The 24,249-nt window shown below is 45.6% G+C and overlaps 1 protein-coding gene across 2 annotated transcripts in view; it reads right to left on the bottom strand.

Annotated features, from left to right (window-relative positions):
• BID (BH3 interacting domain death agonist) overlaps positions 1 to 24,249 on the bottom strand; it is a 47,870-nt gene that overhangs the window by 5,160 nt on the left and 18,461 nt on the right. For both annotated transcript variants that reach the window (XM_059184312.1, XM_059184311.1), the window contains 3 exons: positions 7,929 to 8,003; positions 3,509 to 3,719; positions 450 to 589 (listed from right to left, as the gene is read on the bottom strand). In XM_059184312.1, the coding sequence (XP_059040295.1) occupies positions 450 to 589; positions 3,509 to 3,719; positions 7,929 to 7,940 (363 nt within the window). In that variant the 5' untranslated portion in view covers positions 7,941 to 8,003. The remainder of the gene's footprint in view (positions 1 to 449; positions 590 to 3,508; positions 3,720 to 7,928; positions 8,004 to 24,249) is intronic.

Below are 24,249 nucleotides of genomic sequence, written 5' to 3'. Positions count from 1 at the left end.
TCATTTGCAAAAACATGGATGGAGCTACAGAATATTACGCTGTGAAGTAACCCAGTCAAGAAAAACAAATAAGATATGGCTTATATGTAGAAGCCATAAATCAAACAAGTATGATTTGGCTTATATGTAGAATTGAAGAAACAAAACAAACAAAGGGGGAAAAGAGACAAACTAAAAAACAGATTCTTACTATAGAGAACAAACCACTGGTTACCAGGGGAGGTGGGTGGGGGATGGGTGAAATAGGTGAAGGAGATTAAGAGCACCCTTATCTTGATGTTCACTGAGTCATATATAGAACTATCGAATCACTATATTGTATACCTGAAACTAATATAAGTCGACGTTAACTACACTGGAATTAAAATTTTAAAAAACCTGACCACTGAAAAAAGTTCTCATACTTCCTGACTAACCCAGAAAAGGCAGTGGTGGATTTTCTCACTTACTTCTTCCGACAGTCTCCTATTCATGAACTGTGTTGCCAGGTTATTCACCAGTCCTGGGTGGATGCTGCGATCCATATCGTCCCCTATTTTGGCGAGCTGCCTGGCGATATCCTGAATGATTTCCTCTTGACCCTGAGAATCTAAATGTTCAGGCAGGGGCACAGAGACACAGCGGATTCAGACAAAGGCCCTGTCTGACCCCTCCCACTCCACCCCGTACCAGAAATAGAAAGGGATTCTGCTTTGGAAGACAGTGAGCCCATTCGTACAGCTCACCGCAGTGGGCTTGCTGAGCATGTGGTCTATTCTAGAAGAGCTGCAGTGTGAAGACCTGAAACCTGCAGCTGAGGGCAGCCGGGGCAGGGTACTGGGGCCAGGAAAGGGTCTAAGTGAGCAGAAAGATTGGAGAAGCAGGTCCCTCCCTGCACACAGAGTCAACATTTGCTTGTGAAAAGGACAGTGACACCAGGGCATCTGTGACCATGGGCGGCTGAGGCATGAATCTGATGGCACCCTTCCTGGCTGCCAGTTCTCTGCCCCATCACATAACAGGTGTCAGCCTCCATAAGGGCCGAGGCTCTGCTGCCAGCCCGAGTTACAGCCGCTCATCTGCCAGAAAGGGCAGCTCCTTCTCTCTGTCTGAGACCAACCCTGCTTGCCCTGCCATCTGCCCTCTCCCCTCTTTTTCCTCCCTCAGCACTCACTACTACACCATTTATCTATGTTCTTGGTCTGAGTCCCTTGTCAGAAGGTAAGCTTCCTAAGAGTTATTCTTTTTTGTTGGTTTTTTTTTTTTAAGATTTTATTTATTTATTTGACAGAGATGACAGGTAGGCAGAGAGGCAGGCAGAGAGAGAGGAAGGGAAGCAGGCTCCCCGCCGAGCAGAGAGCCCGATGTGGGGCTCGATCCCAGGACTCTGGGATCATGACTTGAGCCGAAGGCAGAAGCTTTAACCCACTGAGCCACCCAGGCACCCCAAGAGCTCTGATTCTTAAATGTTTTGTTTACTGAAATACACAGCACTGAAAACAGGCAAGGCACACAGGAGGTGCTCAATAAAATGCACAAATTAATGAGTCAATGAACGTATCCTGTACCAAGCTCCTAGTAAGTTCTCAATAAATGCCAGTTGTGGTTATTTCCCCTATGAAATCTATTTTTTTCTGTGTCTGCACCTTCACTCTAGCTTCTTATTTACCCAGGATTGACATCTCAACCTCTGCAGTGCTTGCAGCTATCACATCATGTGATGCAAGTAGGTGTCCCGTCTTATCTCAGAGCACAGACACCCCTGTCCGCCCTACTGTCACCAGCGCCCCCACCCAGGTATGGATTCTCTGCCAGCTCTCACCTGGGTCATGATGGCAAGCTCCAAGCCTCCTCTCGCTGCCTGCCAGGCCCTTGCCCACTCTCCATGATATGCTGTGGCAAGCTGGGCATGGAGGTGCAAGAGTGAAAGAGGCTCTGAGGGGGTCGGGGGCACTAGTTGGGACACTGTGCCCTCAGCATTTCACCTGCCCCTCACTGGTCTTCACCATGACCCGTGGAGCATGGCTAGGATGTCACTTCTCTACTCCTTCATGGGCTCACAGCTGCTGAAGTGACAAGCTGAAGCCCAGCCTCAAAACACCTTGGACCTTAACTTGTACTATTCCCTCCAAACACACTAGCCAAACCCAACTATTCACACGACCTTTCAACAGTCTTTCCGCCTGCAAGTGTCTGCTGATGCTGTTACCATCGCCTCTTACCAGTTTCCAAAGAACCAAAATGTACCCCTTCCTCCACAAGCCAGCTCAACTGCAGTTCCAGCCAACCAGACTCTCCTGACTCCCCAGAGCTCCCGCTGCACTCATGGCCTCACTGACCTCTCTGAGCCTTTCTGCTTTGTTCCAGCAAACTTCAGGAGTCCTGGCAGATTCAATCAGTATTCAGCTGAGTAAATTAATTCACCAATGGAACTGTGGTAAACAGAGCCTCTATTCTGCCTTTTGCTTCCAAATCTTGTCAGGTACTTAACCCACAGGCCAGTTTTCTACCAGAGGTGAGGGATGGTATACAGCCCCATAATCACTTTTACAAATGCCCTTTGAGTGAAGCCAGGCTTTGCAGTCTAAGGGCAAGGAATGGTACGGAAGAGCAAAGGACAGCTCAGGCGGGAGCCTCTGGTTGCAGTTACCCCTGCAGCAGCTTCTGAGAACCAAGCCATTCCTGCCCCCATGCCCTCCCTAAGCCTTTACAGAGAGGACCAGTTGCTCTAACTTAAGTCTAGGGCCACCCCTAAACTTGCCTGGGCTCTAAACCACAGAAAGTCTTTGGCACACCCTGGCTCGTGGGTAACTCTGGCCATATTCCATCCACCCAAGTTAAGATAGAGCTGGAGGTCCAAAGGCTGGATCAGCTGTCGGTCTGCCCCATGGCCACCAGAGGGCAGTGCAATATCCAATGCTGGGAGATTGCTGGGCCACAGGAGGAAGGATTTGACTCGGCTCTCTGCTAGGTTGGGAGGCCTGGGTCCAGGTCTTCACGAGTCACCTTAGGCTTTTAGGGCAGTGATTCTCACCAGGGCATATACCTCATAGACACCTGGGAGTCTTACCACCCTAGAGCACACTGGTTCGGGCAGCTGGAGTCGGGCCCAAGGACTACGCATTATGAAAATGTTCCTCATGGAATTCTAATGTGCTCAGAATCCAGGAGAGGCTGATTTTGAACATGCTTCCCAGCCCTGCTCCCTCAGCCTTCAACTCAGGATAGCCTCCATCTGTGGAGGCTGCACCAATGGCAGAGAAGGGTAAAAAGTGCACTTGGAAGGGATAGCACAGGGATGAGGGTGAGGAGAGGTGCAGTCCGGAAATCAACTAAGTGGAAACTCAATCAGGCCTGTGTCACTGGCGTCGTCAGGTCCAGATCAAGCCACCATATGACACAAACATCTATGATGGACTGACACAAGGTGGGAGACAGCCCCAAGCTCCCTTCCAGAACTTGGGTTCTTTACAGGTTTCTGGAGACAGCAAGCCCAGATCTGGGGCAGAGGCTGCAGTCAGATGCCTACCTCTCTCCTCACTCGCCAGGAAGTGGCCACAGCGGTTGCCGTCTGTCTGCAGCCCATCGTCTTGCTCCTCCTGCAGGTGAGCTGGCACGGGCAGTTCCCGGCCCAGGACCTCCAACTCTTTGTGGAAATTAGAGTCGGAGTAACTTTGGAGGAAGCCAAACACCAGCAAGTTCGTGATGCGCTCATCCTGGAGGCCTGAACCATTGCTGACCTAAGATAAAAAGGGAGTCAGAGAGACATGTAGGAACCCAGGCCAGGCCCAGAGGCCCTGCCTGCAGCTGAGCTTGGCAGGAGCTCTGGGGACAGCTGGGCCTCAAATAGCTTACTGGGCCAAGATGTCCGAATGACCCTGTGGGCCCGACAGACAGTGGGCAGAGGCCAAGTCTGCAGTCAGTGCCTGCTTTAAGCAGTGCCCCCCGTAGGTGCCAAAGAAAAAGTTCTAAGTCTGCAGACATTTGCATGACATCCTGAAAACACTGACCTGGGGTGAGCTTGCTTTTGGAGGAAGAAGGTCCAAAGGCTGTTTAGGGAAGTCAGCAAATATCAACTGGATGCCATCCTTACACCTGCATGCTTTGGCTAACTCCCATGTCTATTTTAGCACCTTCAGCCCACCCGATCAGCTATGCAACCAGCAGTTAGAAGCTCTTTATTCTTCACAGTCTCCTTTGTGGGCTAAGATGCATTGTATGACAGCCCATTTTCCATAAATCCTGGGCAGTAATGACCACAGATAATGCCTCCCTTTGGGCAGGCTTGGTTTGCTTCAGGAGGATATGGACCTTCACCACAATACAGATGTATGGGGATGGCTCCTGCTCTCACACAAGGGGCTCAGCCCCTCATTTGCCAGCACCACTTGCTGTGGGAGCTCAGCTCAGCATCTGCTCTCTGGGAGCCAGGAGGGTTGTTTCTGGGGTACTGACTGTCCTGGGACAGTGTTCTTGGCAAACAAAGGTGAGTGCTTCTACCCCAGCAGCCAGCTGTGCTTGGAGCAAGCAAAGACCTAGGATGAGCAAGGGAATCATCCAGAAGGCTGGGGATACTGAGATCACCCAGGAAAATGTAACAGGCACATACTTGGCTATAAGAGAAGCTCAGCAGAAGAAGATGAAGGTGCTGGTAACATTTATTTGTCTTCTAAGTTCTGAAAATTTTTCATTAAAAAATTTCAAAAAACTTTAAGGACAGTTTGTAGAGGGCAGATTGTTTTAAATAAATGAAATGCAAAAAACAAGATGCTTATGTATTGTGATTCAGCCTTTCTTTCTCCAGAATTATTTCTTAAAAGGGGGGAAATATCATATAAAAGCTCTACTATATCAGATTCTTACAATTCGGTATATTGAGGCCAGGAGGCACAAGACAGCTCAGAAACTCAAGAACACCCTTCATTTCTACCTGAAGGAGATGTCTTGGCCTGGAGAGAAGAAAGGAGGGCTGGGGCTGGATTGTGGATGCTCAGTCCCCCCTGAAAAGCAGCTGGATAGACACTGATAGATAGGCACAAGTCAAGAACAGGCTATACTAAACCTGGTGGGCTTAGAGCTAATAGTATTTAATTCCAAAAACAAACAGAGCTTGTGAGAAATCAAGTTTGAAACTGGGACCTTAAAAAAAAAAAGATTTACATATTCATTTAAGAGAGAGAAAGAGAGAATGAATGAACAAATGAGCAGGAGGGCCAGAGGAAGACAGAATCTCAAGCAGACTCCAAACTGAGCCTGGGGCCTGACATGAGGTTGGATCTCCCCACCTGAGCTGAGTTGGACGCTCAACTTACTGTGCTACCCAGGTGCCCATCTGTGACTCTTTCTGATCTTCCAGTGATAAAAGTTGAAATGGATGTCTGGAAAGACATATGATTTGACAGCCATCTATCCTACTAAATCACAGGAAAAAGCATATTAAGAAAAATGATAAAGGGACACCGAGGTGGCTCAATTAAGCAACCGGCTTTTGGTTCCGTCTCAAATCATGAACCTCAGGGTCATGGGATGAAGCCCCACGTTGGGCTCCACACTCAGTGGGGAGTCTGCTTGAGAGTCTCTCCCTCTTCTGCCCATTCCACTCATGCTCTCAAATAAATAAATCTTTAAAAAAAAAAAAAGGGAGATATGTAAAAGTAAATCTCATGCTATAAAATCAGTTTCAGAGTAGAGAAAAAAAATGGAAAGCTATCCAATGTGTTTTAACAAACTAGAACAATCCAGGTGCCTAAACCTGGCAAAAACAGCACCATACAGTTAAAAACAACAACAACAACAAAAACCTAAACCAACTGCACTTATTTTGTTTCTCTAAATATAAAGAAAAAAAATCAAAGAATGCTAAAATGGGGGCGCCTGGTTGAGTGTCCACCTTCGGCTCAGGTCATGATCCCAGGGTCCTGAGATCGAGCCCCATGTCAGGCTCCCTGCTCAGTAGGGAGCCTGTTTCTCCCTCTCCCTCTGCTGCTCCCCCTGCTTGTGCTCTCTCCTCTCTGTCAAATAAACAAATAAATAAATAAAATATTTTCAAAATTTAAAAAAATTTTTTAAAAAGTGCTAAAATGTGCATGAACGGTACCGTAGCAGTTTAAAAAAAAAAAAAAAAAAACGAAAAACCAAAACCAACACAAAGACATGGTGTTCAGTGCAGTAAGTCAGACACACAATAGGACAAATATTGCTTGACTCCACTTCTCTGAGGGACCGAGAGTAGTCAGATTCAGAGACAGAGAGTGGAGGGAGCTGCCACAAATGGGAACAGCAGGATGGGAGTTACTATTTAAAAGGGACAGAGTTTCAGCTGAACAGGTGAAAAGTTCTGGAGGTGGATGGTGGTGATGGTGTCACCACAACATGAATGTGCTTCATGCTGGTGAACTGTGTTCTTAAAAAAGGTTAAAATGGTAAAATTTATGCTATGTATTCTGCCACAAATTTTTAAAAACTGGAAAAGCCTCCAAAGAAAAAAAGTTAGAAAAATCTACAACAGGATGAAAACTGTGATGGGGGCCAAACTCTGAAATGTAAGAGGAAATTGTTCAGGGTTTCACTGTGAACCCCAGCTCTATGGGACACTGGGCAACTTGTGCATCTTTGTTTTCTCACCTTGAAAACGAGAAAACACTGGGAGTAATTCTATCCCCCTTCCTCCACTGGAAGGTTTTCAGGAGAGATGGACAAGGTGGACAAAAGCACTCGTGGAAGTTCAAGAGCCACACAGCATGACATAGCAATGCTGTTCTAAGGCAGACATCTCCACAATATAGGAAAGGACACAACAGATGCCAAGTTAAAAGGGACAAGAATGGGGGCACCCAGCTAACTCAGTAGGTAGAGCACGCAGCTCTTTATCTCAGCATCCTGAGTTCGAGCCCCACTTAGGCGTAGGATTTACTTAAAAGAAAGAAATAAATAGGGGCACGTGGTGACTGACTCTTGATCTCAGCTCAGGTCTTGATCTCAGGGTTCAAGCCCTGTGAGGCCTACTTACAAAAAATTAAATAAGTAAGATCAACCACAGTACAGCAGTAGACCTGCCCTACAAGCAAAACTAAAGGAAACCTTATACATATATACATACACGGAGAAGACCAGAATGGACAGGAAAGGTGCCGAACGGAAGGGAATTCTGGATACCAAAATAGACCTTTATCCAGACAAAAGGAGCTGCTGAAATCTTTTGGCCAAGCAGCTACCACCTCTGCTGAGCCTGCCATGTCTCGGACACTCTGGATACCCAGCTGAGAAGCCTCACGGTCTCCGCTCTTCAAGAGAGCATCCAACTACACCTCGAGCACCTGCCAGGGGCTAGGCGTTGCTATGAATTCGGAAACGGTGGGCCACCAAGTTTACCATCCTTGGACTTTTTGCAGATACCTCTCCCAATAGCGGGTGAGGACAAAGGCTGCTGCACACAGCATGGACACAGAGGAGCCTCTGGGGCTGGGGGCCTCTACAGAAGTTGGCAAAGAAGGGAAACAGAAAAACTATATAGGAAGTAGATGAATAGAGAGCTTTTGACTGGATAAGCCATGATTTTCTCATCCAGCTAGTTAAAAGGAGAGTACAGAGAACTCATTTAGGTACCATCCTGCTGAAGCCAGGAGAATGGCCAATATGACCTTGGGAGGATTGCTTCCAAGAACTCTAGAACTTCCAAATGGTCCTGAATCAGAAAGTTGCCATGCCCTTCCTGTGAGAAACCAGGCACAAGGTAGAGGGAAGAGGAAGAGGAGGCAAGGTCTTTCTTCTTTGCTGTGCTCCAGTAAGCTGTGAATGTGAGGCTTCTCCCCGCAGCACTGTCAGAGAAGGGGTCAGCAGGGTCCACACTGACAGCACACACACGACAAACAAGCTGGCCCCGGTCACATTCGCTCCCACACTCACTCCCCCTCCCAAAGCATTCCTCCAGGAGAAGCCCAAGAGCTGACCTTAGAATCCATGGCACAGGTGGTCTGGCAGGCTCCGACTTGCTTCTGGCTTTGTGGGTGTCCCAAGTCAGCAGCCTGGAAGAGAACACACATACACACAGAGTAGGCAGCTGTTTTCTGCAGGGACACCCCCTCCGGGATCCTCAGGAGAGAATTAAGGGTGCCATCCTGGGCCCTGGCTCTAAGGCGTGCACCAGCCACAGAAGTCAAGCTCACACCTCAGCCACACTCACCCAGGATACTCCTTTCTCAGCATGGAACCTGGGAAGCAACCAAGTGAGCAGACTGTGAAATTTTCCTCAACATGGAGACTTACCAAGGCACTGAGAACTCCCCAGGGTCAGTCCTCCAACCTCAGAGTTCAGCATTCCCACTCAGAGCTCAGTGATCACAAGACCTCATTGATCAGGCAAATAGGGCAGTCATTCATGAATTCTTTCTAAGCAAATACTTACATTAGCGCTTTTCCTACAAGAATAAAGTTAGCTGGGGCACCTGGGTGGCATAGTTGTTTAAGTGTCTGACTCTTGTTTTCAGCTCAGGTTGTGATTTCAGGGTCGTGAGGTTGAACCCCAAGTTGGCTCTGACTCAGTGCAGCGTCTGCTTAGGTTTCCCTCCGCCCCTCCCTACTGCCCCTCCACTGCACACTTTTGCAAATAAATAAATAAAATCTTTTTAAAAGGAGAGAAGAGGGGGGCCTGGGTGGCTCAGTGGGTTAAAGCCTCTCCCTTCAGTTCAGGTCATGATCCCAGCGTCCTGAGATCAAGCCCCAAATCGGGCTCTCTGCTCGGCAGGGAGCCTGCTTCCCCATCCCTCTCTCTCTGCCTGCCTCTCTGCCTACCTTTGATCTCTGTCTATCAAATAAATAAATAAATAAATCTTAAAAAAAATAAAAGGAGAGAAGAAAGTTAGCTAATAAAGTATACCTAGAAGCTTTCAGGGACTCTCTTGTGATTACTATGACCACTGATACGACTACTACACAAGCCTTCCTTCAGCGTACAACCATTCTCAGAGCCTTCACATTATCTCTTCTGTTCCACATAACTATGCTGAGAAGCAGGTAGTGTACTGGGTTGATCCTAGCTTATCTGGATGGAAGAATAAGGTGTGAGGAGTAAGAGACAGCCAGGCAGACCACTTCTAGCCACGGGCCACATGGTTTCAGTGGCATTCATACAGAAAGAACTCTTATAAAATGTAAAGAAAAAGAAGCTTTGAAAATAAAATGTTTTCTTAGCATTTGGTGGCCAAGAAAGAAAGAATGAAAGAGAATATATATTTGACAATTACACAAAAGATTAAATCTCTTCTATGGCATTTATTCCAACCACAATAACCCTCATAAACAACTGACTGGACAAAAGGCAACTGGGGATTGAGTTCAAAGAGATTATGCCCAAGAAGTGGAATATATATAACTTCAGGAGAGATCCTGAACAATGGTTTCTAAAGAACAGTATCAACAATATAATACTACCTTAAAATGTATCTCCCTATGTATATGTGTGTTTACACATATTAGGTTGAACCAAATCAAACGGTCATTTTGTGCAGTAAAAAACAGCCAAATCTGGCAATTTTATCTTGGTTCTTAAATGTAGAGATTAAAAAAAAAAAAAGAACAGACAACCAACTCCTCTGTAGGAGGCAACGTTGAGGCTCCCACATGCAAGTGAAAAGGAGGCCAAGACCAGCATTGATGGAAGTCATGCCTTTCCATACCAGGTAGCCACACACATTTGTAGAAAACAATTATTCTCAGATGTGCCCATCTCCCAGTCCCAGGTGCTCCTGTCGGCCTTTGGGGGTCAGTCATGCAAAGCTAGAGGCTGCACCCCAACCCTCACACTGTGAAATCTAGAAGAGCCCACCCCCATGGCTGGGTATGGCCTGGGGGTGTCAAGAGCAAAGGACTCACATGTATTTGAACTGGGAACCAACAAGGACGCTACGTTACGGGCCGTCTACAGGCCCTCCATAGGGCAAGAGCTGAAGCCATTATCAGAATCAGGACAAAGAATAAAACAGAACACGCCCCCAGGAAAAGGGCCACAGAAGCCAAACCATGTCCACAAGTCACTGCCAATACAAAGGTGCAGTGAACAGAACCCTGGCCTCCAGCTTGTTCTCTCAAGAACTAATTCATACATGGGGCTCCTGGGTGGCTCCGTCAGTTAAGTGTCCAACTCGGGGCTTCCCCTGAGGTCATGATTTCAGGGTTGTGAGATGGAGCCCCTGCAGCTAGCTTCCGGTTCAAAAGGGAATCCGCTTGAAGATTTTCTCCCTTTGCCCTCCTCTCATTCAAGCCCACGCTTGCTCTCTCTAAAATGAATAATCTTTTTTTTTTTTTAAGAAAAGGGAAATAATTCACATAAACCTTTGATTTCCTCCAGACTTTGATACAATGAGAATAAAAGGAAACTTTGCTTAGAATGGAGTCGTGGCCAGCAGGGGGCGCTCTCCTGCCCTACGCCTGCTCATGAATTTCGGACCCAACAGGAAGAACTATACCCTACAAGCCTGACAGTACTTCACTACCTCATGACCCCAGCAGGAGCAAAAAAGGTTTTCCTCATGCCCCAGCAACAACCCAGCCAATGACATACTCTTAAAGTCAGCCAATGAGAGGCCACTATACTCAGTTTACTGCAATGGGCTTCTTGCTTTTAACCTCCCAGCAGTCCTTGTTCTGTGAACTTCCTACGGTTTTGCCTAACTTGCTTGTCCTGAATTACAATTCTCTGCTATTCGGGAAGAAAAGCCCACTACTGCTGGTGAAATCAGTGGCAGTTTTATTTCTCAGGTTAACAGTATTTGGTGACCAGAAGTGGGACCCCCAACAGCTGCAAGGCTGGGCAGTGAGCAGGTGCTGGGACCCAGAGTCAGTCGGGCTTGCTGGTTTCTGACCCTGTCTTTGGGGGGTAAGTTTCCCCCTTTAAACTTGGGACCTGTTTTAAGGTCTTGTCCTTTCTGAGAGTACTTGTTTGGCCTTTGGTCTGACTCCATTTTTAGGAATCTACTGTTCTGTTGGAATTATGATGGCCTTCAGTCTGACTGCTTTGGGACCAGGCTATTCCTATTGAAACTCTGCTGTTGAGGAACTTTTCTTTTGGCTCTAGAGAACAAATAAGAAATGAGATTCCAGTCATACAAATGGCCTTCTTCTGAGACCCTGGTCAGGTTTTTCTGCTTAAAAACTACATTCCCCTCTAAAAATAAAATAAAAAATAAAAAATACATTCCCTTCTCATGTACATTTCTAACTAAGTGGACCAACTTAACTAAAAGTAATTTAGAATGTCAATGACCATGAGGAAGTTTTTCTCCCCAAACTTGTTTTACTCTAAATTAGGAAGCTGTAGCCCCTAAAAAGGGTAAAAAACTGAAGGGGATGTCTATTTTTTTTTTTTTTAAAGATTCTATTTATTTATTTGACAGACAGATCACAGTATGCAGAGAGGCAGGCAGAGAGAGAGAGGAGGAGGAAGCAGGCTCCCAACTGAGCAGAGAGCCTGATGCGGGGCTCTATCCCAGGACCCTGGGATCATGACCTGAGCCGAAGGGAGAGGCTTTAACCCACTGAGCCACCCAGATGCCCTGGATGTCAATTTTTTTTTTTTTTTTAAGATTTTATTTATTTATTTGACGGACAGACATTACAAGTAGAGAGGCAGGCAGAGAGAGAAAGAGAGAGAGAGAAGCAGGCTCCCTGGTGAGCCAAGAGCCTGATGCGGGGCTCGATCCCAGGACCCTGAGATCACGACCTGAGCCGGAGGCAAAGGCTTTAACCCACTGAGCCACCCAGGCGCCCCTCAGATGTCTATTTTAATTGGTACCTTGAGGCTCCCAAATGTCAGGATTCTAGATTTGCCTCTTTGCAAAATACTACTTTGAAATTAACTGAGGCAAACAGTTGAAAGAAGTCAAAACTGCTTCTGGAGCCCCCACACACCCCCACCCTTATTTCCAGACAAGAGGCCCCTGCCCTCAGGCCCCAGCTCACATGCCATTTTCCTCTATTCTTTCTGCCAGACTTCACTTACTTTAGCTCCAAACCTCTTGCCACTCTCTCCTCTCTTAAGCCTATTAAACCTTGCCCCTTTAAAGATTAATCTTATTAGGATCTCAATAAACCCCAAGTTTCTTATGTTTCTTGGACTAAGGCCAAACTGCCAACCATAGTTAAAGAGTTTCCTAAAGTAACTGAGGGCCCAGTAGGTTGCTAAAGAATTTAACATACTCAAACTTACCAACCTGGTTTCTCAAATTTTTATCAATTAGTCCACATGCTCCTTGGTGAGGGCCAGGCTAAACACTGGAAGAAAATAGCTCAATGGAACATCCTGAAGGGGATTTAGATAACCAAACCCCTAATTTTGGGCAAGGTACTAGAACACTCATTGGGAAATGTTCCTGGGCAATTACAGTAACTTTTCCTAATCCTGCTGATTGGAATAAAATTCAGGTTTGCAAACAAAGCCTGATAAACCTGCTCATGATTGTTAATCAATCAACTCCAAAATGTTTTTAAACAAGGTTCTTGTCTTCCTTTAGCTGTGATCCACCTGGGTAGCATTTATTTCTGTTTGTTAATGGGCTAGTTTTCCTCCTTTAAGTTAAAAGGGACCAGGATGGAATGCAAAACTATGTCCACTCCAGATTTAGTTCATCTGCCACAGCAGCTGGCTCGCATCCAGGTAAGTCACCTAAAAAACCGCAAAATTCTTAATTTTCAACTTCAGCAAATGAAGGCTCCTAAAAAACCAAAACCTCCTAGTCTCTGCTATTATTATTGCACAGAGCCAGGGCACTGGAATAAAGAACATTACAAACTTGAGCACTTCAGGAGCCTTTAACCCCACAGCCAGCCTTTCCAGGATGGCACTTCCCAATGATGAGGCTCCAAGAAAGTATAGGGGCTCTTCCCCATCCTCCCTCTGAATTGACTTGCAGAAACCTCTCTCCAGATCAGGACTTAATCTCTGTGTGTCCATAATGACACCAGAGCCATACTCTTCGGTGCTCAGCCCCCCTGCTATGATGCGGCCCCCTGCTGCAGAGCACTAAACAGCTCAAATAGTAGGGGTCTCTCATAAACCTCAACACGGTCCTATCTCTGAACCTATTCCCTTTGTCTAGACCCCTTCAGAGATACACCACCTTTTCTCCGTTCTTACACCACTATTCATTTGCTGGGGTGAGTTTTTTTTTTTAGAAAAGTATCCAGTATCCAGTAAAAGTTGGAATTTCTTTCTCCCAAAAGGGGTAAATAATTCTAGAATTTCTTAGTAGTAATCAAAACAGCCAACCAGAAAAATCAGGTGAGCCTTTGACATCTTTCATTTGTTCCTTCTCTGATGGCACTATAGCTGAGTATGGAGACACTGATCATTTACTCCTGTCAGATCAGTTGCTTTTCTCTTTATAGGCAAAATCTTCAGTTGATCATTGGCAGATTCCACAGTGCACCCCCATCAAGATTCAAAGAGATTCCTCAAAACTTCTCCTTAGCATTAATCAACAACACATAAACAAAGACACCCAAGCTTCCAGGTATTAAGCCCAAAACAGAAGAGTATGTAATGTGAGCCTCATTGCTTCCTACACTAGTCCCTGGAATGCCCCAGTTTTACCTGTGAGAAAACCCAGTGGCCAAGGATGGAAGTTAGTCCAGGACCTCTGAGCAATGAAATAACACTGTTATCCCAGGGCATCCTGCTGTCCCTAACTCCCATATACTACTGACATCCATTTCCACTAAAAGCAGATTTCTTTTCCCACTGGAATTGATTTATCCAGGGCATTCTTAGTATTCCTGTTGATAAAGAGGAAATGGTAAATACCATTCGGGGTATGCTACCGCATGCAACTCCTTCTGAAGGCACCGAGCGGCACTATCATTCCCACCCCCCCCTACCATGGCAGCCCCACAGGCTGAGTTACATGCCTTTACTCAAGCGTACCTTAGCCCAGGGGAAAACTGCAAACGTTTATACCAACAGTCCGGATGCTTTTGGTGTAGCTCATGACCTTGGAGGATTATGAAAACAACGATGTGTCCTTGCCCCCATTTGGGACACAATTTTAAAAGGCTCCTATGTCCATAATTTACTGGATGCCCTACTTTGTTATTGGCTCCTCTGGCTATTAAGATTCCAGGGCATTCCAGACTCAACTCCCTAGAATTCAAAGGAAATCACCCTGCCAACAGTTTCTCTTTCTCTCTCTCTCACACACACACACACCATGCTTTCAAGGGAACCAGTAGCCAAACCTCTGTCATGTTCCAAAGGGATATTCTCACCAATGATAACTTGGAAAAACTGACCAGAGATACCCAACTGACCCCAGAGAGGAGAAAACAATATTGGAAATAGAATAATTGTTCAGTGGTTTGATAAAAAGAGAACTCTGGTTTGGACCAAATAACAACCCAGCCTTATTAGAAGTTCTAAAATTCCTGCTGTTTATCCTGTTCATGCATTACACTGTTGATCTACTGACAAAATGACAGCATTCATGAAGCATTACTAGTGCGGAAATATTAATAAGGCCAGAAAAACTGTCCACCTCACCTGTCCCACCCATCCAAAGTACAATCCAGGGAAAGCTGTTCAGATAAATGGACTTTATATAGTTTCCCCATAACATGGGTGTTGAGGATAAAAAGTTAGTCATAACCTGGTATGTTTTCTCTCTGACCAAAGCTTTCCCTTTTACAGTGGCAAATGCTTCTCCTGTGGCTAAAATTCTGTTAGAAAAGATTATCCCTGGTGCCTCGGCGGTGCAGTCCGTTAAATGTCTGATTTTTGGTTTCTGCTCAGATCGTGATCTCAGGGTCATGGGATTGAGCCCCACAACAGGCTCCACCCTCAGCATGGAGCCTGCTTGAGATTCTCGCCCTCTGCCCGTCCCCCTGCTAGTGCTCTTTCTCTAAAAAAATAAAATAAATCTTAAAAAAAAAAAAAAGAACAAGATTATCCCTATCTGAGGAACCTTTTCAAACTTCAGAGTGAACAGGGAACCCATTTACTGATCAAACTTGGACAAGTCTGTGCTGTTTGATTGGTTTTGTTCTTTCATTGTCCATACCTCCCTTAATCCTCAGGGTTAGTCAGATACACTGGCAGCAGTATTAGAACTCAGCTGGCAAAATGCATAAAGACCCTCCAAATACCTTGGCTGAAAGCACTGCCACCAGTCCTTCCAAATCTGACATCTATCTTATGGGAAATCCTAAGACTGGCACCCTTTGAGATACTCACAGGACATCCAGTGCACTTGGCACCTGCCTCCTCTGACCCACAATTGATAAAAGGAGACCTACTTCAAAATTCTTAAGGCCTAATAGTGGCTGGGTGAGGGATATTGGGGAGGGTATGTGTTATGGTGAGGACTGTGAAATGTGTAAGCCTGATGATTCATAGACCTGTACCCCTAGGGCAAATAATACATTATATGTTAATAAATTATAAAGGCCTAATTGCTTCTATTAAAAATAAGCACACTTTGGTAGAGCAGTCTTCTCACAGTGCACTCCCAGGAGACAACAACCTTAAGCATCACATCCTGCAACATGGGAGATTTTGTCTTTTGGAAAAGACACCTCCAGAAAGACTCGACCTTATCAGAGACTGCTATCAACTCTTAAGCCATCAAACTCCAGGGAAAAGACTTCTGGATTCACATAACACACCTACAGAAAGCACCAGACCCTGGCTGAACCTGCGCACCGCCTGCTGACCTGGACAGAAAGGCCTGGAACTGAAGCAGACACCACTGGGTGAGACAGCTTTCCAGGAGGTCTGGAGCAGGCCTATACAGTCTTTTTCTCACTACTGCTTCTCTCTTTCATGGATAGATGATGTCCTTATCTCCATCTCCCAAGCCCCTGCAAAAGGAGGAAACCTCTTCTTTTGATTATGGCCTTTCAGAAAAAAAACTCCTCATGATTCTGGGACTCATTTCTCACTTGCTTTTTCTGAAGGATTGAGAAGACTCAGAATTCACAAAAGCCTTTTTCTTTTTTTAAGATGTATTTATTTATTTGACAGAGAGAGAGATATCACAAGTATGCAGAGGCAGGCAGAGAGAGAGGGGGAAGCAGTCTCCCTGCTGAGCAGAGAGCCTGATGCAGAGGTCCATCCTAGGACCCTGAGATCATAACCCAAGCTGAAGGCAGAGGCTTAACCTACTGAGCCACCCAGGCGCCCCACAAAAGCCTTCTTTCATCTAACCTATTAACTGATTCTGGATTCCTATCCAAATTTATGGTCTCTGAACTTGCAACTTCACAGGCTATATCATCAATGAAACATTTGATTACAAACAGCTCTTTGAGATATAACAATATTGACTTAAAACCTCACTTTAAGTTTTGCTGTTCTGCAAAAAGTCCAGCAGCTATGGCTTCATTTTTACACCCACAATGAATCTTCCCAAGCGTACTCTTACATCTTTCAGTGTGCTCTTGCAGTATCCAGTAGTACCTTTCCTGGTCCCTTCACAAGCAGAGACTTCCAGGAGGCATGCCTTTGTAGGAAGAACGTTTCTCCCCCATGTCGGAATTAAGGGACAATAAATATTTCAGCTGGCTATTTTCAGAGTTAGAGTCCTGGCTTAGAACCATCATACAATTTGGAATTCATGTTACTTCTTCAAACAGAAATTAAAATTGAATTATTTTAGGTTTTGTATTTTGTTTTCTGTCAAACTTTCTGAAAACAATGTACCCAATCACACAATGCTGGCTCAGTGCTTCAAGATGATCTCCAATGCTCACATTTTTATAAATAGGCTATAGGTGGGAAGTGCCAGAGAGTTCTCCCTCCTAACCCTCCTTGCTATCAAACGCTGCCTTAAGTGGTTTCCAACTGCTATGCACTTTCCCTCCCAAGAAGGACATGACAACCAGGGAAGGTCCTTCTTGGCACTGAGGAACAAAACCACTACATATGGAAAACCCTGACTCTTGATCAGCAATGCTTTCAAAAAAAGATCTTGATCAAAAGGGGGAAAATGTGAAAATTAATAAAAGGAAACCTTGGTTAGAATGGAGTCGGGGAGGGTGCTTGGGTGGCTCAGTTGGTTAAGCGACTGCCTTCAGCTCAGGTCATGATCCCAGAGACCTGGGATCGAGTCCCACATCGGGCTCCCTGCTCCGTGGAGAGTCTGCTTCTCCCTCTGACTTTCTCCCCTCTCATGCTCTCTCTCAAATAAAATCTTAAAAAAAAAAAAAAAAAGGAGTTGGGGAGCCAGCAGGGGGCGCTCTTGCACCTTGCCAGCAGATACTACTTAACTACCGCAGCTGGAGGAAGGTTAGGCTCCCCCCACTGCCCAACCAATGAAAGTAACTATACTTCAAACTCCAAGTTTCATCCAATGAAATTTTGTTTCTAACAGCCCTCCCAGCTTTGCCCTTTCCTCCGGAAGAGTGTTCCTCTGCTTTGCGCTGGGGAGTTGCTGATGGTTTTGGTGTGGCTAGCTTGTCCCAAATTGCAATTCTTTGCTATTGATGAATAAACCTATTTTTTAAAAAAATTTTATTCACTTATTTGACATAGACAAAGCGAACACAAGCAGGGGGAGTGGGAGAGGGAGAAGCATGAGGCTTCCCATGAGCAGAGAGCTGGATTCCAATGCTGGGCTCGATCCCAGAACCCTGGATCATGACCTGAGCCAAAGGTGGGTGCTTAACGACTGAGCCACCCAGGAGCCCCAATAAACCTATTTTTTTTGCCCGTAAAAATAACTGACAGTTTTGTTTTTAAGGGTAAAAATACACACATCCACATCTTCAGGTATACTGTCTTCTTCGTTCAAATTGTGATTATATTTCCACTTCAATAGTTATTTTTCAAAACGTGTTTTATTTTGCAGAGGTTTATTCTCAACCAGTTATGACTTCGCCTCCCCAAGGAACGTGTGGCAGTGTCTGAAGACATCTCTGGTTGTCTGGGGAGTGTGCTACTGGTATCCAGTGGGATGCCGCTCAATATCCTACAGAGCAATGGGGCAGGGCCCAGAACGAAGAATTCTCTAACCCAAAGTGTCAGCAGTGCTGAGGCTGAAAACCCTGTTCTACTGTACAAACACCCTCAAATACAATTAATGCCTTGTTATTGAACATTTATAGTTTCTAATTTTCACCATTAAAAACAGGATGAATACCCAGATGTAGTGTTTTCCTACTAAGTCCAGAATCAAAGGAGATAGATGTGAAAATTGAGCATGTGCACAGGCACCACGGTGGTCATGAACAACAGGGACTTGTAGCTCAGCTGGGCTTTGACACAGTACCCCAGGGACGTATGGCCCAATGGAGGTCTTTAGGAAAAGGGGTAGCACTCCCACGCCTGGCTAAGCAGAGCTGGGGGGATGCATAAACCTTCAGGGCAGAGTATCCACCTGCATCTGGTCTACCTCTGGCTTCACTGCTTGGTTCCTCAATGAGTCAACCGCCAGCTGTGAGCAGGATCAGGCATACAGGAGTGAAGACCCAGGGAAAACCTCAATGGCTCCATGGCAACAATGGCTCTATCCACGAACCCCTATTCCTAGCCAAAGTTGCCAGCAAGAAGGAAAACTCAAGCAGACAAGAACCGATGTCCTCTCCTTTCTGAGATTCAGTTGGAAAATGGTGAGGTAGATGGGAATGGGAAGCAGTAAGCCACTGTCTTCCCTCTGAACGAGGCTTCCCAGTTACCTAGCATGTTCACAGCCAGGATTTCACCAGTCCCGAGACACCTGTGATGGACGCAGCCTGGGACTTGAGATTCTGCACGGCTGGTTTACCCTCTCCCCCCAACCCTTATCAGTCTAGGATCCTGAGGTGCAGGGAAGGCAGATATTATTCCTCATAACAAGACCCTGACAACCACCATGTATTGACAACATCCAAATAAACCAGCCACAGGGCCAGGCTCACCTCTGCTTGTGGTTTCTCTCTATTCTTCATGACATCCCTGTAAAGAAGGCGCCACTTCTACCCTAATTTTCAGAGTCAAGGCTGAGACTGGAGGGTACCCAGTGAGGGCAGGGAACACCTCAGCACCTGCAGAGCTGCTCAAGCTGGGGATGTGAGGCAAGCTGGTGCCCACCTCTGGGCCTGTGTTCCATGAGTAACATAAGCAGACTGTGGATACCTCGTATGTGTCTACTCAGACTCCAATCTCCTTTCCTGAGGCCCAAGAGCCTCACCCTGGATGCCAAATGTCCCTGTAATAACTGAAAACCCCAAAGTTCACCAAAAACAGCCTAACACCATCCCATAAAGTCAGTCAACTTGGGAGGCCTGGGCCAAAGCGATGCAGGAGCACTACACAAACATCCCGAAAGGACAAAGGTGTTTATGAGCACAAAATCTTGGCAGGGCAGGCCTCTCCTTCCCAACACAGATTCACCTATGTCCGCCCCGCCACACTGAACTCCTCACCAACCACCAAGCAGACGTCAAGGTCACTCAACGTTGCACGGGGGGGATGCTACAATTATGCTGGAAGAACCCAACTCTGCATGACCCCAGCTCATCACATGACCAGCTGTGTGACTGTGAATATGGCTCTCATTGGTTAGCAACCCAGGTTGAGCTCGTTCAGTGGGCAGGCATGGTGCATGCAGCTGGAGGAACAATGGTAAAAATGAACCATGGTGGGGGGCACCTGGATGGCTCAGTCAGTTAAGTGTCTGCCTTTGGTCTCAGGGTCCTGGGACTGAGCCCCACGTTAGGCTCCCTGCTCGATGGGCAGCCTTCTTCTCCCTCTCCACCACTTGTGCTTTCTCTCACACACTCTCTCTCTCAAATAAATAAAATGTTAAAAGAAAAAAATAAAGATGCATGGGAAAAGATCTCTTTCTACTGTAGACCCTTGAAAATGGGTTTAAACTTTGTGGTCCACTTGCACGCAGATTTTTTACAGTACAGTACTGTAAGTGTATTTTCTCTTATTTTCTCAATAACATTTCTCTTTCTCAAGCTTACTTTATTTTTTTTAATATTTTATTTATTTGAGAGACAGAGAGAGAGCACAAGCAGAAGGGAGAGGCAGAGGGAGAAGCAGACTCCCTGCTAAGGCAGGAGCTGACCAACTGACCAACCTACTGACTGACCGGGGGGCTTGATCCCAGGACCTGGAGATCCTGACCTGAGCCGAAGGCAGATGCCTAACCATCTGAGCGAGCCACCCAGGCACCCCATTCTAGCTTACTTTATTATAAGAATACAACGTATAGGAGCACCTGGGTGGCTCAGTCATTAAGCGTCTGCCTTCAGCTCAGGACATGATCCCAGTGTCCTGGGATCGAGTCCCGCATTGGTTCCCTGCTCAGCAGGAAGCCTGTTTCTCCCTCTTATACTCCACTTCCCCTGCCTGTGTTCTCTCTCACTGTGTCTCTGTCAAATAAATAAAATCTTAAAAATATATATATATATATAATATATAATACATAGAATACACAAAGATATCTGTTAATTGACCGTGTTATCAGGAAGGCTTCTTGTCAACAGTAGGCTATTAGCAGTTAAGTTTCTGAGGTGTCAAAAGTGATATGTAGGAGCGCCAGGGTGGTTCAGTGGGTTGAGTATCTGTCTTCAGCTCAGGTCATGATCCCAGCGTCCTGGGATTGAGCCCCATATTGGGCTCCCTGGCTGGCAGGGAGCCTGGTGCTCCCTCTCCCCCTGCTTGTGTTCCTTCTCTCGCTGTATGTCTGCCAAATAAACAAATAATCTTTTTTTAAAAAAGTGGTATGTTGGGGCGCCTGGGTGGCTCAGTCGCTAAGCATCTGCCTTCAGCTCAAGTCATGATCCCAGGTTCCTGGGATTGAGCCCCGAATCGAGCTCCCTGCTCCGCAGGGGGCCTGCTTCTCCCTCTCCCACTCCCTCTGCTGTGTTCCTTCTCTAGCTGTGTCTCTCTCTGTCAAATAAATAAATAAAAATAATTCTTTTAAAAGTGATATGTAGATTTCTGACCATGGGGCTAGAAGTGAGGGAATCAGCGCCTCTAACCCCATGTTGTTCAAAGGTCAACTGTGTATGTGAGATGGTTACCTTAAAAAAAAATTAAACTGCTAAGGCAAAACTATAGGAAAGTCCTTAGCAAGGAAAACACTTGGAGAGGGAAGGGGGAAACCTGGAGGGCTGCTATAAACAAAAAGTCCACTGAGGTAAACTGGGGCTCCAAGTATAGTGGTTTCTCACTGGCTGAATTAGGACAGGCTCTTTGGTTGGGCTCCTTTGTCCTCTCATTGGACTTCCCGCTGGGGCAGTACAGCAGTGGGGGGCTCACAAGGTACCGTTCTCTTCCTGCTAGGTCTGTGCTTGAGGAGGAGTGGTAGGGCACGAGAGCGCCCCCTGCTGGCCCCGACTCCATGTTAGTGAGGTTGTCCTTTATTTATATATATAGATATATTTATATCTATATATATATATATTTATATCTATATATATCCATATATATCTTACAGCTTAATATTTAGGAAGATATATTTATATCTATTTTTATAGATAGACCAAGCTCTATATACAGTTGACCCTTGAACAATGTGGGGATTAGGGGCACTGATGCATGTGTAGTCAAAAGTGCATGTGTAACTTTTAACTCCCCAAAACTCAACTACTAAAGTTGACTGGAAGCCTGATAACATAAACAAGTGATTAACATACACTTTGCATGTTAAATGTAGGATATGTTGTATTCCTATAATAAAGTAAGCTAGAGGTGCGCCTGGGTGGCTCAGTCGATTAAGTGTCCAACTCTTGATTTTCAGCTCAGGTCACGATCTCAGGATTGAGACTGAGCTCCACATCAGGCTTTGTGCTGAGCATGGAGTCTGCCTGAGATTCTCTCCTCTCCCTCTGCTCCTTGCCCTGCTCTCTCACTCTCTAAAATTAATAAATAAAACCTTTTTAAAAATTTAAACATTAAGCTAGAAAATAAATGTCATTAAGAAAATCATCAGGAAGATGGGCGCCTGGGTGGCTCAGTGGGTTAGGCCGCTGCCTTCGGCTCAGGTCATGATCTCAGGGTCCTGGGATCGAGTCCCACATCGGGCTCTCTGCTCAGCGGGGAGCCTGCTTGCTCCTCTCTCTCTGCCTGCCTCTCTGCCTGCTTGTGATCTCTCTCTGTCAAATAAATAAATAAAATCTTAAAAAAAAAAAAAAAAAAAAAGAAAATCATCAGGAAGATACAGTACTGCACTCTATCAATGTCCAAGTTTGTATTTGAAAAAAAAATCTGCATATAAGGGAACCTGAATTCAAACCCAAGTTGTTCAAAGGTCAGTTGTATATCTACGAAAATGTTTTTATATTTTCCCCATAAAATATAAATATCTATAAAAATATAGATATTTTTATATTTTCTCCAGACTGGGGATTCAGAAGAGAAAGTGCTATCTGGAAAAGACGGGGGAAGGGAAGGAAGTTCACTTTTCTGGGCCTTGGTGTGTCTTCCTCAGAAAAATGGGTTTAGAGAAGGTGGATTTCCTTTTTTTCTTTTCTTTCTTAAATGAGCACATATTAAAGATTTTATTTAACTTACTTAATGGGGTAAACAGTAAAATGTTAAAACCACTCAGTGTGCCTGGGTGGCTCAGTTGGTTAAGCGACTGACTGCCTTCAGCTGGGGTCATGACCCCAGAGTCCCAGGATAGAGTCCCCCTGCCCTGCACCTCCCCCTGCTTCCTTGCTCAGCAGGAAGTCTGCTTCTCACTCTCCCTCTCCCCTTGCTCTTTGTCTCTTCTCCCCCTCCCTCTCTCAAATAAATAAATAAATAAAACCTAAAAAAAAAAAAAAAAAAAAGTTAAAACCACTCAAAGGAATCAAAGATCCATAGCCACAGGCAATGGGAAAGCTGAGATGAATTTACAAAACACACCCTAAGTTAGTCAATATCCAGAAGGTACTCCAGGGGACAGCTCATTTGCATTTCTATGAACAATCATTTGCACTAGTATCAGTTTTCTTTAACTTACAAAGATGTAAAATAACTCAAAGACAATAAAAGGCAAAGAAAATAAAAAGATGTACTAGTCAGAACATCCGGGTTGGGTTTTTTTATTTCGAATTTCAAAGTCCTTCAAAATTTTTCCTGACGGTCTTCCTGACTATGACAATCATCTCAAAGATAATCTCAAAGATCAGCCTAGTAATTTACATCAGTGCAGCAAGAGTGTTCATTAACCAGTTTAAACCTCTAAGTTTCTTTTGCAAATTTAGAGTCATGCAATATTGAACTACTAAGGCCACAAAATCAACTTCGGACTGGAGACTTTCAATAAGGAATAGGGAATCTTGGACTGGACTTTTAAACACATTATTATTTGAGACCTGAGGGCAGGAAACCAAGCCTCAGCAATTGCAGCAGGTTTCATGGCAGTTCCTATTAATGTGAGTGAATTCTTCTAAGGAAATAAAGGAAGACCAACCACCTGGGAACAAAGGCTTTTCATCCCGACATTTGAATTTGGCAGACTCTCAAAGGCAGGCAGAGGATTGGGAAAGATTTACTGTGAGAAAAGGAGGGGGCTTCAGGTGTGTCCCAACTGGAGGCTGGTGGCACTGTATATGACTGGTTAGGGGTACATATGTGGCTTCTTCTGCATGTCCTAAGCTGGAAGCAGGGACAAAGAATAGGAAACCAGTTTTTTTTTCCCCCCAAAGATTTTTATCTATTTATTTGATAGAGAGAGATCACAAGTAGGCAGAAGGCAGGCAGAGAGAGAGGGGGAAGCAGGCTCCCCGCTGAGCAGAGAGCCCAATGTGAGGCTCAATCCCAGGACCCTGAGATCATGACCTGAGCTGAAGGCAGAGGCTTAAACCAGTGAGCCACCCAGGTGCCCCAGGAAACCAGTTATTAATGAAGGCCAGCAGGGGCCAATTATTACAGAAGTCATTTTTAGCTTTCTAGACTGTCAGCAGAGACAGACCTGATTTCTAGCAGGCTGCCTTCTTGAGTTGGTCATTATATAAGGAGGGGTTAGTTTCCCGGGTAGGTTGCTGCAGGTGGTGGATTCTGCTTTTATGTATGGTCTGGCCACAGTCCATTTGTATAGTCAGTCTCTTGCCTCTTTTATTCAAGTCCACCAAGTATCTTAAATTCCCTGGCCTGTCAAGAAGTGACCTTCCTGGGGCGCCTGGGTGGCTCAGTGGGTTAAAGCCTCTGCTTTCGGCTCGGGTCATGATCCCAGAGTCCTGGGATCGAGCCCCACGTGGGGCTCTCTGCTCAACGGGGAGCCTGCTTCCTCCTCTCTCTGAATGCCTCTCTGCCTACTTGTGATCTCTGTCTGTCAAATAAATAAATAAAATCTTAAAAAAAAAAAA

Source organism: Mustela lutreola, chromosome 8, assembly GCF_030435805.1.
Source record: "Mustela lutreola isolate mMusLut2 chromosome 8, mMusLut2.pri, whole genome shotgun sequence".
In the NCBI taxonomy this organism is placed as follows: Eukaryota; Metazoa; Chordata; class Mammalia; order Carnivora; family Mustelidae; genus Mustela; species Mustela lutreola.
The sequence above is the reverse complement of the archived record's forward strand: the minus strand, read 5'-3'. Positions and strand labels throughout refer to the sequence as shown.